Source organism: Coloeus monedula, assembly GCF_965178545.1.
Source record: "Coloeus monedula genome assembly, chromosome: 3".
Lineage (NCBI taxonomy): Eukaryota > Metazoa > Chordata > Aves > Passeriformes > Corvidae > Coloeus > Coloeus monedula.
In genome coordinates this window covers 34,068,955-34,087,288 of record NC_138783.1, presented here as the reverse complement: position 1 = coordinate 34,087,288, position 18,334 = coordinate 34,068,955, and the positions used below count along the sequence as shown (strand labels likewise).

The 18,334-nt window shown below is 38.1% G+C and overlaps 1 protein-coding gene across 4 annotated transcripts in view; it reads right to left on the bottom strand.

The window, feature by feature from the left end:
• Nucleotides 1–18,334, bottom strand: part of SYTL2 (synaptotagmin like 2) — a 57,080-nt gene that overhangs the window by 13,351 nt on the left and 25,395 nt on the right. For 2 of the 4 annotated variants that reach the window (XM_082277553.1, XM_082277554.1), the window contains exons 5-10: nucleotides 15,711–15,846; nucleotides 9,507–9,579; nucleotides 8,850–8,949; nucleotides 6,941–7,822; nucleotides 6,263–6,334; nucleotides 797–898 (exon numbers count right to left, since the gene is read on the bottom strand). In XM_082277553.1, the coding sequence (XP_082133679.1) occupies nucleotides 797–898; nucleotides 6,263–6,334; nucleotides 6,941–7,822; nucleotides 8,850–8,949; nucleotides 9,507–9,579; nucleotides 15,711–15,846 (1,365 nt within the window). Of the gene's footprint in view, nucleotides 1–796; nucleotides 899–2,470; nucleotides 2,536–4,627; nucleotides 4,740–6,262; nucleotides 6,335–6,940; nucleotides 7,823–8,849; nucleotides 8,950–9,506; nucleotides 9,580–15,710; nucleotides 15,847–18,334 lie in introns of those variants that run through there. The other 2 variants (XM_082277555.1, XM_082277556.1) reach the window with 2 other exon arrangements.

Sequence of the window (18,334 nt, the reverse complement as noted above, 5' to 3'; positions counted from 1 at the left end):
CAAAGCCTACATCCAAGCAGGGGCCTCGCGGTGACACAGTTTCTATCAGCATGTTGTTGCAACACTGTTAGCGCCCACCTAAAACCTAGAAACTGGTTAGAAGCAAGCAGTAGCATAAGTAGTATTAGAAGAAGAACTTGCCAATAACTTTCAAAATCTACATCTCCATGCTTCAGTTTACAAATGTAAGTCAGTCTGTGTCTTCCCCAGTAGATATGAGATAAGCATGAAAACACACAGGGGCAGGGTGAAGAAAGACAGGAATTATAATTAAAAAAAAAAAAAAGAAATCCAAGGAGGCTACTGAGGGAAGCTGGGAATTCATTTTAGGTATAATGTTATCTCACTGTATTCTCTAAAAGTGAGTTTGATATATTTACTACTAGAGTACACAGGTGAACCATTACTAAACTGAGTTCTTCATGCTTTTACTGTCTACTAATTCAACCCAAGCCAGCAGCCAGGAAGCAATGACAGTAGTTGCTCATTACTGTGTTGGGTAATTGCCAATACTTCCACAATTGAAAAACTATCCAGGAAACAGTTAATCACTGATCAACACAGTGCATTTCTGGAAGATGTCTGCTTCACAAGCCAGCCTTGTTTCAAAATTAACACGAAGAACTGAAAATTAAACTGTATGAGAAAAGCATCTGGTTCCAAAGTGCAACCTCCATACAGTTTATTGAGAAACAAAGACAAAGCCACGACTTGGCAAGGCTGTATGGAAGACCAGCATGAACACATTTAAGCCAAACTGGGGGTCATGGGAGACACACACAAGCTTTGTGCTCACTTGAGGTGGCTGATGGAATGTCCTCTAGACTTTTGGAAGGCTTTTTCCTATCTGCACTCCTTTTCAAAGCCATCAAAACAGGGTTTAATTCTTCTTCAGAACCTGTTATGAGACAAAACACATGAACACTGCACGTACAAACTGGCCACTTTAAGCAAGTCAATGAAGAACCAACCACAGGTTTCTCATGAGAATCTATTTTGACTGTTAGCAAAGACAGCGAACATTCAATGAAAACACAAGATAAAATAAAATAAACATCTAATTTTAAGTGTCCATTTGTTCTCCCTAAACACCCTCAGTTATTAGCAGAGAGACACAAATTGCTTGATTTGTCCTGTGTAGGTATAGGTCTGTCTTTACTAATAACAGGGTTTGGGGCAATTATTGCACTTAATTGGTTAAGATTAATATAGGATAAATTCAGATTGTAGCCATTTTTTTACCATCTTTTTTGTGAATCAGCACAAAAGAAAGTTTTCGGGTTTTTTTCCTTTGTGCAAATTTGTCTGTTATATTCTTTCCACAGTGAAAGTTATTTTGTTTCAAAGCATGAGTAACCAAAAAAACCCAACTAAACCAAAACCAAACAAAACCAACTGAACAAAAAGAAATAAACCCCCAACACCAACCCTCGATCCCACCCCTAAAAAAAGAAAACCAAAACAAAACAAAGCAAAAAAACCCAAACCAAGCTGTGGATGTATTTGGAACCCTGAAGTTATGCAATTGTCTCCAAAAGTAGAATCAAGACAGACCTAGGTCCTTCAGAAATCTTTAAGACTTTCTTTCCTCCCTATCTCGCTTTCCTCTTCCTCCACCAACCAATCACACCTTACGGTGTTGCTGTCTGCAACTGTGGGTGAAACCAAATTATGTTTGATTTTTCCTCATTTATCTTGGGTTTCCACTGACTTTCTTTGGAATCTCACTTTCAAAACAGGCTCAAGTGTAAGTTGGCAGGCCCTGGGAAATTCACATATTTCTCAGATTCTCCAGGTGAAAAAAATATTCCCAGTCTCTCAGTATGAGACTAAAGAGGTTAAATTATCTCCTCTACCGTAAGCTCTTTGATGACTATCATACACCATACATTGACTAGAGCTGCCATTCAATCAAATCATGTGAATCCTAGTAAACAGACCTCCTCATTTATATGGCCATTTTTCAGAGTAACAGGCAGCAATGCTAAATGAAATAGCACAGAGTATTGGTATTATCCTTATATCCAGTTATTCCACTGATAAGAATTTTTTTGTCTTTGGGGACTAGCCAGACAAACTAGAGAATGAACTCAGTGAGCCACTGATATTTTTTTTCCTCTTTTAATCCAATATATTTGAAAGGATTACTAGATCGAGTGTTACAAATTTATTAGTTTGAAGGCAATGTCATGTGGGATAAGAAAAAGGTAAATCACAACAGCTGAATTGATTCATGCTGCTAAACTATCCTTACCATAAAAGCTTACCCAAAGGTAGTATGTGTCTGTTAAACATTTTCCAATGAAACAACTTAATTAGTTCTTCCCACCCCTCCAAAACAAATACGCAAGTCATTCAATTAAGAAAGTATCACACAGATTTTCCATTAACATATTTCAAGCGGATACCAAAAAAAAAATAATAGCCATAACAGCTTAGCACCATAAATTTTAGAAATCAGATAGCTCACAAGTTGATCTTCCAGTTCCAGAGTGGGAATCGTAGTTTTCATCTGAAAACTTGGATCCCAAATTTAAGTTGTTGCCTTCCTCTTCATTGTTATCCTCATGCTGAGGAATTAGGCAGAATTGAGCTGCTTCTGGCTGGGGGCAGTTGCTCTCATCTTTAAGTGGTGTGCTTGTTCTTCTGAAATTCAATGGTGCTTGAAATTCTGAATTCTGTTCAGAGGCCACCAAGAATGTCCTTTCATTCCTTCCTCTTTCATTAATCTCAAATGGTTTGATTGCAACCATACTGGTCTTGCCTTCGAAGGGAAGATCAACTGGAACCAAGTTTCTCTCTCCTATTTTGTTAATAGCTCCATCTCTTTTAAGACCAGAAGCTTCAATTTCACTTACGGCAAGATCATTAACTGAGGCTTGGACATTTTGTTCTGAAGCTCCCCCTTTGAGAACTGTCTTCATTTGTGTATCATAGCTACTTATTGCATTGTATGGCTGTGACCTTGTCATGAGTAGAGTCTCTTTTTCTGCGGGAAATGTATGATCCCCAAATTTTTCTTGCTTATATAAATCTTTGGATATTAGACATGAAGCTGCAGATGCTTCTTGAACAAGTTTTTCTAAAGAGCAACTGAATTCACCAAATTTTGCAATATTTGAAACCGAAGTTTTTTCTATTGTTTCTTGTATTTCTTGAGGATGGTCTCGATCTCGTTGATGTGGAACACATATACTTAGACTAGTCTGTATTTTACTATGCATTTTCTTACCCATATTTTCCAGCACAGAAGCTGGTGTTTCAGAGACCTCTTTTGGTAGACTCTGCAAATTTACATCAGACCTGGTATATTCAATGTCGGACAGTGCAGATCTTTCTGTGGTCTCACTAAGTCCCTGCAGCAGCTCTCCATCATGCTCATAGGCCATGCTCTTGGTTTTCACCTCAGCAGTCCCCTGTACTGTGCTGTCAGCACATTTGGGTTTAGGAGGAGGTGTTTCAGAAGCCTCCTTCAGCAGCCTCTCTAGAGCAGAACTCAAGCCACTGGCCTTGGATGGGGCAACAGACTTTTGTATGTTCTCGCTGATTTCGTGAGGCACCTCTCTCTCATGCTCATAGGTCGTTCTTTTAGCTTCCACCTCCAGAGTTCTCTGTACTGTGCTGTCAGCACGTTTGGGTTTAGGAGGAGGGGTTTCAGAGGCCTCCTTCAGCAGCTTCTCTAAAGCAGAACTCAAGCTGCTGTCTGAAGATGGGGCAACAGACTTTTCTATTATCTCATGGATTTCCTGCTGCTGCTCCCCATCACACTCGTAAGCCGTGCTTTTATCTTGCATCTCAGCAGTCCCCTGTACTGTGCTGTCAGCATGTTTGGGTTTAGGAGGTGGTGCTTCAGAGGCCTCCTTCAGCAGCCTCTTTAAAGTAGAACTCAAGCCACTGGCCTTGGATGGGGCAACAGAGTTTTCTATGGTCTCACTGATTTCCTGTGGCACCTCTCCACCATGTTCATACACTGTCTTTTTAACTTGCACCTCAGAAGTCCCCCATGCTGTCCTGTCAGCACATTTGGGTTTAGGAGGTGGTGTTTCAGAGGTTTCCTTCAGCAGCTTCTTTAGAGCAGAACTCAAGCCATCGACCTTGGATCCAGCTACAGACTTCTCTATGGTCTCATGGACCTCTTCAGGCTGACCAGTAGCTTCTTGGCATGCTGATTCTGCACTGCAGTTAGTCTGTGATATACTATTTGGGTCATCATGTGTTTTTATTCCCACCCTTCTATATTCAGAAGGATGAGATACAAGGGTTTCTTTGAGAAGGTTCTGCAAACCAGCTTGAGGCCTCTGAGAGCCCTCAAGAGTATCATCCTTGTCTGCTGCCTGGTATTGTAGATACAAAGGTTCAAATTCCCTAAATTTTCTGAGGCTTGTTTTGTTCTCATGCTTATCTGTTGTTGACATATTCGTTTGTCCTGTACTTTTGCCTATTTCTTCTCCTTGATCAACAGGAGAAATATCATGACTGTCTTCCCCTGTTCTCTCAAAGACCTTGCACTGATTTGACTGAATATGTGTCCCTTTTAAAATGCTTTCTTTTAGGTTTAAGCTACATGACATCTCAGAGGCTTCCTTTTCTAACTTCTTTAGACATGATTTAAATACATTAAGCTCACCTTTAGGTAGAACAACTTTATCCACAGTCTCTGCAACTTCCTCTTTTTCCAAAGGAGTAGTCTTGTTCTCCATTTTTTCTATAGGTAAATAGAGTTTATCACCTGCTACTGTCTCCTTTAAAGTATCCTTATCACTAGATGACTGGAGCTGCAAGGATTTGTGATGACCTTTTGATGAAACAATGCTTTTTTCTGTACATTCTCTAACTTCTTGCTCTGGAAGACCCATCTTTTCCTGGGATTTTGAGATAACTGGTTGTCTGTCCAGCTGGAGAGAGTCTGGATTTTTTGTGTGTGTCACATTCAGACCTTTTAGGATAGGAGATTCAAGAGACTTTTTGCACACCACAGAATCTAGTTTCTGTGGTTTTTTTCTCTCAGATGTTTGGGTTTGTTGTTGAATTAACTCTTGATTTCTCACATTATCTCTGCCTTTTTTATCTTCTTCTGATTTTCTTTCATAGGTTACTGATCTAGTATTATGTGGCAAAGAATCATTTTCCTTGTCAATGCTACTCTGGAATTTAGCGCCAGTATCCCAGAAGTTTCTCAGATTCTGGAAGTGTGAAGGATCTGAAATTTGATTCATGGACTTCTCATTCATTTTTTCTTTTAAAGACAAAATCTGGAAGCTGGGCTTCTGTTGGGAAGAAGCAGCAACTTTTCCTTTAAGAGTTTCCTTCTCATCTTTGTCTTTGCTTTTTGAGGAAGCTGAAGTGACACCAGCTCTGGGATGCAAGTTACTGGCTTTTGGGAGTTCTGTAGATTTACAAACTTCATCAGATGGAAGTGTTCCTTCTGGCTTTCCAAATGCATGGCCTGGTCCAAACTCAAAAGAGTGGTAATTTTTGTTTCTTGAAGCCTGGCTTGCACGACTTAGTTCAGGACTTCTTGATGTATTCTTGCTCTGATCATGCAATGCCTTAAGTCGATACACTGCAGATTGTTTTATTTTGTCACTTTCTCTGAGACCCGTCAATGCATGGCCACCTGATGCATCAGCACTGATGCTAACTTCTTTCTCTCCATGACTGGGGATAGTTGTATCCCTTTCCCAGAATGCTCTGATCTCCCTTATTCTTCTTTTTTCTTGTATTGCCTTCTCTGATTCACATTTCTGAGCTGGTAAGTTGTGCTCTTGATGTTCCAAGAGATTTGATTTTTTATTTTGTTGTTTGATTTCTTGACCATGTTCTTTTTTTCCAACTCTTGTACAATCAGATTCAGTTAGCAATTTATCATTTTGCTTCTCATTTGCTTCCCCTGTCTTAGGCTTTGCCCTCTCCTTAATCAGCTGTATGTTTTCTGAAGTAAATGAAGTAGATGAAATACTGTTCTGTTGCTTAATCTTTCCAAATGGTGTCTCTTCTGTATCTTCTGTTTTTCCATGCATGCCAGGCCCACTGTGTTCTGTAGGAAGAACTGCTGTTCTGGTTGACAAGTCCACTTCCTCTCTGGGTTCCCTGCCTTGGGATCTCGCTGATACATCTTCCCCATCTTCAGTACTAGAACTTCTTTTAAACCAGTCTAAAACTTTTGATACAGATTCATCATCCAATTTCATGAGTTCATCAGCATGTTTGCCAGGCTTGAAAGTGGTTTTAGCATCTCTCTCCTCAACAAGATCAGGCTTACCTTGTTGAAGACTTGTAGAATTGGTATTGGACACCTCACGTGCTTCTGTTTTAGCAGGAAGTTGATGTCCATCTACAATGCAAACAAACTTATCAGAGTTATGAATCAGACACATGACTAAAAATATTTGGTCTATCTAGAAAATTCTCAGAATTTTTTTTTTTTAACTGTTAGTGGAGAAAAGAGTTCTCAGGCCTCGTGATTTTGGAAAGAGCCATACTATGGGCAATAGAGTGAAGAAAATTCCTGCTCTGAGACATTCTGTTGGAATCATTGCTTTTGAGGGTACAAGCCGAGAAGATGAGTTAAACCCATTCTTAAAGGAAATGCCTACATTGAAGGGAGGCTGGGCATGACACACACAGAGAGGATGATAATCCAGCATATTTGTGTTTAGTCCCATAAGAAAATCCCTAAATCACAACTGAATTACTCCCAAGGACAGCTGCACTACCCTAAAAAACTATCCACAAAAGATGTGCCTATAGTGGCTCTGATAAGATTACCAATAGAAGATCATAAAAATATTTAAAAAATTGATAATTTAATTCTGCAGTATGCAGCACATTCCTACTACCTCTGTTTCCAGTTGTTAATTGTTAGATACAAGTGATCCACATTAATGAATATGTGCTCTATCCTATCTCATTCCATTCTTCACTCCTATTAGTTTCTTACCAGTAAAGTTTTTGTGTGACTTTGATTCATGGCTCAAGATCTGGTTGGCTTTACTTTCACGTGTCTCATCAACACTCCGCTCATTATTGCTATTTGACAGGGTATTGCTGGAGGTCTTCTGTGGAGTTTCAAGTTCCTTGGGAGTAACTGTCTTTGTCTGGAAGGTTTCACTAATCAGGAAGACTGATCTATTAGTGTCACAAGGGCTGGATGCAGTTGTGTCTTCTTGTAAACCATCTTTTGTTTTCATTTGTGAAGTTGATGAATAAGTTCCCAAAGGCTTTGCAGCAGAAATTTGCTTATCCTCAAGGGAGCCTGATTGAGCAGCATAATTGCCACTGCTCTTTTCTTCGTCAGGTTTTAACAAATCATGCTCTCCTCTTTCTTTACCATGGTGTAGCTGTGGGCTTTGCAGAGGTTTTCCTTTACCTGGGCTAGAGGAGAACCTCACTTGTTTCAGTTTTTCCAGTGAATTTTGTGTGGAGTCTTCTGCTTCTTCCATAAGAGAGCTCTTCTCACCTTCTCCTTCAAAAATAGTTGCAGTAGAAAGACCATTCTTTTTCTGAACATCTAACATCTGACTGATACGAACTTCTGAGTCAGTGGAACTTGAGCTTGAGCTGCGCTTCAGAATGCCCCTGGGTGGGGTACCAATGCCATTAATCCTCTCGGTGTGCTTGGTTGGTTTGGGAACAAGGTCTTCTCTTTGTGACACAGAATCTGCTGCTTTGTGAATTAGTTTCCTAGCTTTTGGGACAGGACGCTTAACTAGTTCCTTCTGTGATTCATCAGTAAGTTCTACAGAAGGCTTCTTAGGTTTCTCTGTTTCATCATTTTGTAGGTTTGATTTAGGTGGGCTGTCTTCTGAGAGTGACCAATTTTCTGTAAGACATAGAACAGCTCCTGAGTTTATATGATGTTTGCCAGTATAAACAGAGAGTTATGACAGTGCAGATCTAGAATGCAGGGATTATACTGGTTTATTTAGAACAACAGGAGCAAAAACACAGAGAGAAATTTTACATAGGTGTTGATTTCATTTTTATGTAATAGAATATTTTAGCAAATTAAAAGATTGCAGTTATTTCTTATTTTACAAACATTAACAATTTGATGATACCAAAGAGAGAGCACATGAAATCTTTTATCAGCATTATTCCTGCAAGGGAGGAAGTTTGCAGGGAAGGGCAGCTTTTGAATACTCATACACCTCTTCAGGTTCAGAACATAAACAGCAATCTACAAAAACGGAAACTGGCTATTTCTACAGTTATATGGAACAAAGCAAATGCAGAAATAATCTCTTGGAAGGGAGATGAAGGGGTTTTTATTCCTACTAAGCAAATATTTCCTCTTCCTGTTAGCAAGCTTCACAACAGAGACAGGAGAGTAATATCCACATATGACTGTAAATTAGAACTTCAAATGCCTGTATTGTGTTATATAATCACTCATCAACTTGCTTGCAGAAAATACTGCTGGAAAGGAAGGATAATAAATAGGACTAAGGAAATAAAGGAGAAAAGTACAGACCAAAGAGAACTAGGCTGCTTCTATCGAGCTAATTAGCAGCAATGCTTGGAAGGTCATAAAGACAGCTATGCCAAATTCAAGGAAATTTCACTGTCCTGTTATCAGCAATTCAGGACGAACAGCCCTCTCACGATAGAGTGCTTAGTGCTGCCTAGAACTATGAGTAAAAGAAAGGAAGCAAAATCCATTTACTCATGTCTACAGCCACTTCCTGAGTATATTCACTTACTTTAGATGAGGTTTGAAATAAACTAATTGACAACTCCCAGTGAAAAAAAAGGTTTTGATCTCTTTCAGAAAGAAGCAATGAAAATAAAAATAATTTCATATAAACCTACAGGAAATTCACAATCATCTGCTAGAAAAGTACATTTACCCTTCTTTGATAGCTGAGGTACAATGGCCGGTCTGTTTTCTGATTCCCCACTGTACAAGTCATCATCTGATGAAATGGAATTAAATGGATTTCTCCTTTGCTAAAAAAGGAACAAACATTACTGTTGCAGTCAAATTCTTATATCAGTACAGTCTTCAAAAAATAGACACAAGTGGAGTGATTTCCTCTTCCCCACTAATCTATCAGCAAAGAATATAAAGGCATATCTCTTAAATTGGATACATAACAAAAAACCTAAACAATATGAACAGGAAACTATCAGAAATGCCACTCATAACCTCATCTTTTTCTTTTGAACTCACCAACAGCAGAGGTAAGCCATCACTTAAAGACACTTGAAAATCCCAAGTTCTTGCAAGTTAAATAATTTTATCTCTAATTCTGTGATATTAGAACAGCGCAGGCCAATCATTTTCAGTCGTTGAGCAAATTGGAAATAATGTCAAGAAAAAACAGCCACCAACTATAGGTGTAGCAGCACTTTAGTGCTGAACCTGTAGTGGTTTTCATTCTCTCCCTCCAAATGAAAAAAACCACTCTTTTTTTTTTAACAAATTATTATCTTTTCTTCTCAAAACTTTACTTAAGATTACCACTGAAGCAAATAACTTCCACCATATTCAGTATTAGTCATACCTTTACTGATGAGACTGCTGCCTTCACAGGTCTTTCCTCTGGTTTGTTTAACACAGGGGTTACTTCTTTAGAACTAAGGAAAGGAAAATTCATATAAAGGAAAATTATATAACAACTTCAGCAAACAGGACATTACTTTATGCCTTTTTGAAAAAACAAAACAAAGATTCATTTATACATACTCAAGTGTAAACACTTGGCGCCTGAGTTTTTCTATTTAGCCTGTTCTCACCAGATTTAGAAGAAAAGCTTCTCATTCCTATAGCAAAGGGTATACTCTTACTGCTTTGTTTCCTTGCAAAAATTTATTTACTTTTTAAAGAATTCAATACAACTTCTACTTGGCATGACAGAAACCATATTTTTGATGCATTTTGTATGTTTGAGCAAGCTTTATAAAAATAAACATAAACATATATTTTATATTTACTACATATATGTTACTATAAATATAGTAAATATAGCTACTCTCTAAACAATATCAGTGTTGCCATCTCCATCCTTGTCCTACATTTGTACTTATAGGGCTGAAATCAAAGTGGAGTAAAGGGTCAAAATCTGATTAAAAGATAGAGTTTTTCAAAGCATCAAAGTCAGAAGAAACAGAGGAACCCCATCACCACTATAGTAAAGATGTGACATGTCACAGATGATGACTCATGCCCTCAGAGGTACAACTTATAAGCTATTCTTTCAATTGAGATGTATATATTTTTTGGATTGATGGCATAAGTGAAGTTAGTTATTACTTGTGATAATAAGTATAGCCCAGACATGGAGTAATTAAAACAGCTAGAGGAGACAGCTCCTATATTATCTTGAGAAATATTTCATCTACTTGCAGAATGATGCAAGGTTTTTTTCTTGATCAGATTTTTGCAATTTGAGTTTACCTAAACATCTCAGATATGAAAAAGTATTTGGTTTTTGAAGATGGAAGTTAGACATTAATTTTGAAATAGTCTTCACATAACAACCATATTCAGTATCCTAATCTTATATGGAAAATACTGACATTAACCAACATACACGCTTATGATTTTGAGGTGGGGGGAACAGTATGAAGCAGAAAAAATTTATATTCTTCAGATAGGATATATATCTCAGGCTAAGAAGGAAAACAACTCCTGTGGTTTTTCCAATATAGATGTACAAAGAGATTCCAAAACTGAATATTTCTTTGCTCAATGATCTTTGTTATGTGTGAAAAGACTTTAAGGTGGGAAGTAGAAGAGCCACAAGGTATCTCAGGACAGAAACAACATCCAGCTCTCATCAAGTTCCAGATTCACCTTCTTGCATTGACAAAGATCTCTCCAGTCTGGTAACTGGTAACAGTCTGCCCTCCTGAGGGAAGAACAACTTTTCTATCCTTCCAGGGTGCAGTGCAGTTAAGCTCTAGGCTTAGGGGAGAAAAAAAAACAAAACAAAACACTCTGATATCTCACCTTGAAAGGCTATTTGCCCTGGACTGCTAAGTGCATATGAGCAGTGACATCACTTATATTTTGCAAAGGGAAAAACATTATTATGGAGAAGATAAAATGACCAAAGTGAGCAGTGTGAACATAAGGCAAGCAAAAAAATACCAGTTGCAATCTGAACTATAAACTTCTATATCTCTTCCTTGCTCTTTTGATTGAACACTGCCTTTAAGAAATATACCACCATGCACAGTGATAGAGAGTTAAGGTATGAGATGATCTTGTAATGGAATCTATCTCAGGGGTGAAAAATTAACTGTTCTTACATTTTTGTAAGACTGTAAGTGTGGCAGCCTCTTATATGCACACACCAGATTACTAACTGATTACTCTTGTTCTTTCTATTCTTTGCTGATCCCAAGTAAGAAGAAAAACTCTGGTTCTCAAAGAGCTACATGTTGCAACTTCTAGTTTCCTTTCAAAAATATTCTTTCACATTATGGTTTTTAATCTTTGTTCTAATGTATTTTTTTAAGTATGAAAATACATATACGTATAAAGAAACTACAGAAAATGGAGTTTGGGAGTTTGTGTTCTTGCTTTTTTAAAGCTCTTGTGTATTTGTTGTTGAGAGCACCTGTATGCTCCTGCATTTTCTGTCTTGTCTGCACCATCTACTACTGAACAGGACAATTATGATTTTTTTTTTTTAAGGTCTAGGTCCTGGATACTCTAACCCCTCACTCATTTTAAACAAGGAAAATACTGTTATGCACCCTGGGATGTGAGAAACTGGTAAGACATTCTTCAATACAGTTTTTAGAGGTGGAGAGGTAAGTTTTTGTGTGTGTGTTCATTGAAACATAATCTCACAATCTTCAATATAATGCTCCTTTGGATTTACCATAGAATAATTAAAGATAATTAACTTGGCATCACATACTGAAAACCCTGCTCTAAATAAACAAAGCAGAAATAAAGCAACACCAGGATCCTATAACAAAGTTTTACAACAAAGAGTCTGAAAATGAGTTTACCCACAACCCATACAGATAAGAAAACTGGACAAAGCTAAATCAATAGATTAAAAAATATTTTAAAAATTCTACACTTTAACTCTGCAAAATGATGTGCCAAGAACCACAATGAAGGCCCAAGTCCCATACAGACTGAGGCAACAAGGCAAAGGCAGAAGCTAAGCTGGAGAAAGGGGTTACAGATTTGCAGGCATTGCCAATATATGGATTTTAAAAATCAGGTCTTTTGTGCAAGTTTTCCACTTCCAGAACTCCAGGACCCACACTTGCCACCTGTTCAATGTTGATCAAGAATACTTTCTAGATTAGGGAAGAAAACTAACTACAAATCTTAATTTGAAAGATAACCTCCCTTTTTTGAGATTCAGCATATAGACAGATGGCATCACTGAACAGAAGTAATATTGACAGTGTGACTCACCTTTGAAAACTCATTCTGTTCAAGGTTACGCCTTCAAAGACACTTCACACACCTGGCCTGTAAAGGCTCTGGTATGCAAGAAAATTATCCCAATGATCTAATACTCAGGAAGAAATAATTCATAGCTTCATTGTGAAATTTAGATATTTAGGGTGCAGGGATAAAGGTCACTACACTAATTTTAAGAATACTGTTGCTCCACCTAATATAGTAGCATCCTGATTCAACAGTAGTTGAACTGGCCCCAGGGTTGGATTTTATCCTTATCAGTTTACAAACAGATCTACCAGAAGTGAACTTTCTTTACACTCAGTAAGAATTGTTTTGCTTTAAGAACAGGATCCAGAACCAAAGTACTCCAAGTAATTTGTTATCACATAACTTCTGGACCCAATCCTCAGGTTAGCAGCTGTGTAGTTTATGCAAAGCCTGCAAGTCAGTGCTAGCCTGAGGCTAACTCTTAGAGAAAAAAAGGAAAAAGAAAAACAACTGGGAAAAAAAAAAAACCAAAAACCCCATAACTCCCACAAACTTATTCTTAAAGCACCACTTTAAAATGCTTTAAAAGTCCAGGGGCTTGAACAACAGGTAGCTTTTGGACACTGTAAGCAGTGAACTGCCTTTAATGCAATCCCAAATTTCAGAATGGTGCTCTGTTTCATCCTCTTAGCTGTGTTAAGACTATTGCATTTTAAGAGGAATAGCCCATTAAGTCCTTCTTGCTCCACTATCTTAGCAGCCAAATCAAATGTTTGTAGACTTTCCCTTCCCACCCCAGCTGCTGGGATTACTGCTTTCCCACCATTGTGTTTCCTTCTGCCATTAGAAACAGGCCCACAGTTATGCCAGGCCAGTCTCTTTCAAATTCCAGTATCAAGAGAACAGAAAGGAAAAGTATTTTAAAAGTATATGATGCCTCCTGCAATTTCTCACTTGCAATATTGTGTAGAATAACCTCAGTTACAGTGAACAAAGCCCACACTAAAATCATAAGCAATGAATTTCACAGTCCTGCCACATTTGTTTGCTATAGGTTTTGACATTTAGAAGCAAATGATCTGAGGCATCTAATCAAGTATTTATGCAAAGTCAGTGTAAGTAAGTGTCCACCCCACATGTGACAGATCATTTCTTAAGGTCCATTTCCAAATGCCTCATAAACCACTGGACTGTGTGAGCTTGCTCTAGACAGAAGATCCTGAGCTATTGAAGAAAGTACAAGTACACATGAACAAGGCATGGAGGCTGATTAATTTCTGGTACAATCTGGAGCAAAAGGCAGGACAGAGTCCTGGAAAAGAATTATCAAACTTTGCATAGCTGTAATCTGAAATTAGTCATCAAATCACTTCAAGCTGAAGAAGACCACTATCAAGTTGGTCTCATTTTAAAAAAAATTGTTTACATATTCTTAAACTTTGCTATGTTATGCATTTTTTAAGAGGCTGCCCTGGCACATTATGAAATCTAGTACACCTTATGAACCACAGACAGTTTGCAGAGAGTTGTAATTTCAAGAATAGCATTATAAGGCTGTACTTCATTAAAAGTATCATCTTTTGCTGATGTGCAAGATGATATGTAAAATATCCTAAAAGATACATTAAACAGCAACCTGTCTTCTGGTGCTCTTAAAGAAATAACTTCATAGCAATCCCCTGAAGATAATAATCACCTGTAAAAAAACCTACATTTAGTAACAACTGACTCTGTCAGCACACCACTTAACTTGGGTTGGGAGGGGAAACAGAGCTCTGCCTTTAGATAAGCAGCCTTTATCATCCTTTTTGTACAACTTCATTTTTGGGAAGTCTATAACAAAACAGTTTATTTGACCTTTTTCAGCACAGTTTCAGATGTAGTGAAAACAAACACCTCTGAGCTCACTGATAAAATATAAGAAAGAAGAGTAACACAAGCCAAAGCTGTTAAGACTCACACCAACCTTTGCTGCCATTCACTGTGAATTTGTGTGCCCAGTTTGCAGAGCACGACAGTGAAAGGTTCAATTGCTACTAGGTATTGTATAAATGCATACTAGGAGAGGCCTTACTGCAAAGAAAGAACAGATTATGTACAGAGAAGGACTTAGAAGACAGACAAGAAAGTGAAAGGTTACAGAGCTGATCAATGGCACAACCAGAAGTAAAACAGTCACCCTAAGTAGTAACTCCGGCCCTTACCTCACTCTGTTCACTAAAAGCACAAACAGTGGCTATATGGGTTACACCCTGGTTCTTGTTTCCTCAGTAGTGTGAGGAATCTGGCCACTTAAAGATATTTTACTTTCACCTGCTCTGTCTCCAGGTCTTTCAGCACTTTCCTTCTCAAACGTAGGCTCTTTGAATGTTTTTAATGCAGCCCACGAATTACATGTAGGTATTTTAAAGAGAAGACATGTCTGTTTCTGAAATCAACTCAGGATATTTCAAAGAAAATAAAGCTGTTTGGGATGTTTACAGACTTGAGATAAAATGATTTAATACAAAATCCTTTTTAGTTCAGAAACTACTAATCATCCAGCCTTCCTGACAACTGTAGTGATTCAGACATACCCAAGCTGACTGTCGTATCTTACTCTGAAAGGAAGCTTCTCCATTTCAGAAAGACATTTACTTCTCTTGGTATAATCTGATTAATTTTCTGCAGGTATCTAAAGATTCTAGGTCTTTCCACCTGAAATAGGTTTAGTCTTCTTAAAAAGGCTCAGAGGTCTTAAACCATGTACCCAATAGTCTGGGAAATTCTAAACAGCAATTTCTTAGTCTCCAATTCTTCCTGTGATATGAAGTGCTCAAGACACGAGGATGTGACACCTGGGGATATGGTTTAGTGGTGGCCTTGGCAGGGCTGGGTTAATGGTTGGACTTGATGATTTTACAGGTTTTTCTAACCTCAATACTGCTGTGATCCAAGTTTAAAATTCAGGCTGAATCAATAAAATGGTTTCAGTAAATGACTGAATGAAGAGATGCAGAGGTTGTGGTCCCCCTAATACTGACTGCAGAGGACTAATCATGGCCAGCAATTTTCTAACTAGAAAATCCAGGTCTCACTTCAAGGAACCAAAATAAATTGTGACATGAGAAGATGTGTGGGACCATTCTATACTCGATTGTCAACTTCTGAGAAAGGCAAGGTGAAGATTGTTAGTTGTTCTATATTCAAATGCAGAACAATGCACAGATTACTCGGACAATTCTGAGGGAACATTTGGTGACTTTTGAAATAAGAGATAAGTACAATATTTTGGGTGGAATTTACAGCTCACAAGTTTCACTATTCCATATATACATATACATATACATGATAGACAGCTTACCTCAAACTAGTTTTCTGTTCTTCTTCTTCTTGATGTTCCACAATGCCATGTAGATCTGGTGGCACAAAGACTTCTTTATTAACATTGTTCACCCAGCTGATCTTTGCTTTACTCATTTTGTTCTGTCCCAGTTCAGCTAAAACATGAAACAAGAATATTATTGTTTCCCACATGTTCATACAGGATTTCTTAGGAAAGAAGTACAAGTATTTGCACTTAGTCCCGCAGCTATTTCTAAAGTCTACTATACTTGAATTGTTTTCAGAAGCAGATCTGGTGCCTTCTGAAGAACACATTTTTAATGCTACTAGAAAGTTGAAATACTGTTCTGAATACTTCATTCTACTAGTCCAGATATATCTGGTTTAGACCTTAAAGTGATCCTAAACTGAGAGGAGTTTTCTACAAGAACCCTGGTCTGATCCTGTAGTTCTTGCAGTTAGACAAATATTGAAAGCTCATCCTCAGTGTCCTGAGGAAGCAAAAATGATTAAACCATAGGAAACTGAAAATATGTTGAAATTCAGTCAATTATTCCCTTCCAAAGCAGTAAAGTGGAAGTTGGTCATAACTCACTTAAGCAGGTGGCTAATCCTTTACGGACAGAAATACCACAAGATGTTAAAAAGGTAATATAAAAAACCCAAACAAACAAAAAGCCCCACCTCACTCAGCAAATGCAAATACACTTGCATTTCTTTTTAGGGTGGGACAGAATCCTATTCTGATAACCCCTTTCAGAGTAAAAACATTGGATTGTTTCCTCTACCATTCTTTATGCTTCACCAACTGTTTAGAAGTGAAAAATTAATTAGTTTGCAAAAATAAGCAAGATTTTTATTCACACTTTTGTTATCTATAACTGCAAAAATGTATCTATACTTTTGTAATCTATAACCACACTTTTGTAATCTATAACTGCAATCTCATGAGTCTTTGAAACCTAGCACTTGCACATAGTTTTGAATGTATCAACATGTCCCTTTGTTTAAGTGTCTTGGGGTGACCCCTATTGCTGCCCCATGCCCAGAAATTAATTTTGTGCCTTTCTGTGCCTTTAAACTGAGCCTGAGAGGGGGGAAGAAAACCTGAGCAGAACTTCTGCAAAGCAGTTTGCAGCTTGTTCAAAGTCACACTGAGACAGAGACTTTTTTTCCAGCTGTGGCAGTAGAGCGAGAGTGGGGAAAGCACCCTGTGTGCTTTTGGCCAGTTTTTCAGCTCCTTTTCCTTTCTCCGGAGAGAGACGGAGAGTTGAACTTTTGTTTTTCCTGGGACTTTGATTTTTCTTTTTTTTTTTCCTCTGCTGGACTGTTCCAACATCAGAATACATCGGGAGGACTTTCCACCGAGGCCTTGGCCCTGGAGGTGGGCCCAGCACCCCATCCCAGCTCCAAGGAGGGGGAGAGAGAGATCTACGGAAGGACTCAGAGGTTTTCCCAGGTTTCTCTCAGTAGAGTGAGAGGTTTTGTTATTTAGCATTATCCTTTTCCTGTGTGTTTGTTAAATAAATAGTTTTTATCTCTTTCACTTTCCTTCGAGGAAAATTTATTTTTTCCTGAACCTGGTGGGAGAGGGATGGTTGTAGCCTGCCCTCTCTCAGAGGATATATTTCCAAATTTGGCCAGACTGGAACATTAAGTAATGAGATTTGGATTAATTAAGCTTCCTTTAAGAAGATATGGCTTTAAGTACTTTCCTTTAAGCTACACGTTACTGTGAAATTTAGCTAGAATTTTACAGCTGATTTTCATAACCTTCAAGCACAAAACCATTCCAGATGACAAACACACTACACTAACCACCTATGAATTTTTTGTCCTGCATTCTTTTGTTTCAGGCCTTTTCTTGTCATCTTAAAAACTCAAAGCAGTAGCCTCAAACTGACATTATTCAAATTCATCTCTGAAAACATTGAAATTGAGAAGGTGCAATGTTACGGGGTTAGACAGAGGAAAGCAAGGCTAACTTGTAGTTACAAAACCCCTAGAAAGCAACAAACTGTAGTCCAGCCACAGTATGGAGGGAAGTACCTTACTGGCTTCACTAGCATGTAGCAAAATCACTTGACAGAACTTAAACTAAATAGTACAAACATCAGTACAGTCTGGCAAGAATAATATAGGTCTTGCCCTTCTAAATCAAAAAGACTCAGTAGAACTAGAGGAGGTTAAAAAGGGATGTAGGTCAGCTTCACAAAAGCAAAAAAAAATCACTTTCTATACAAAGAATGACAAAATAGACCAGGACTCCTTAGGCTAAAATGTCAGATGCTGAGAGATTTATAATTGGGTTCTATAAAATCCTGGATATTGTAAAATGTGTTTTTGTGAACACAGATTGACTGCTCACTTCCTCCCTCTGAGGGATAAAGTTAATGGTGACCAGGGCACCCACCATGACATGGGGATTCTGGGTGCACTTTAAGTTCACATGGACACAGGATGCCAGTTACAGCTGCCAGAGCTTTCAGCACATATATTTCAGTTAGCTATAACCACTATTTCTACCTTGTGACGCCTGCCATTAAGTCTCAAAGGTCTCAAACCAAACACCAAAATCTTGGAAATTCACGTTAAAGAGCAATTTCCTCAATCTCGGATTCTTTGTGTATTCCTAAATAACTC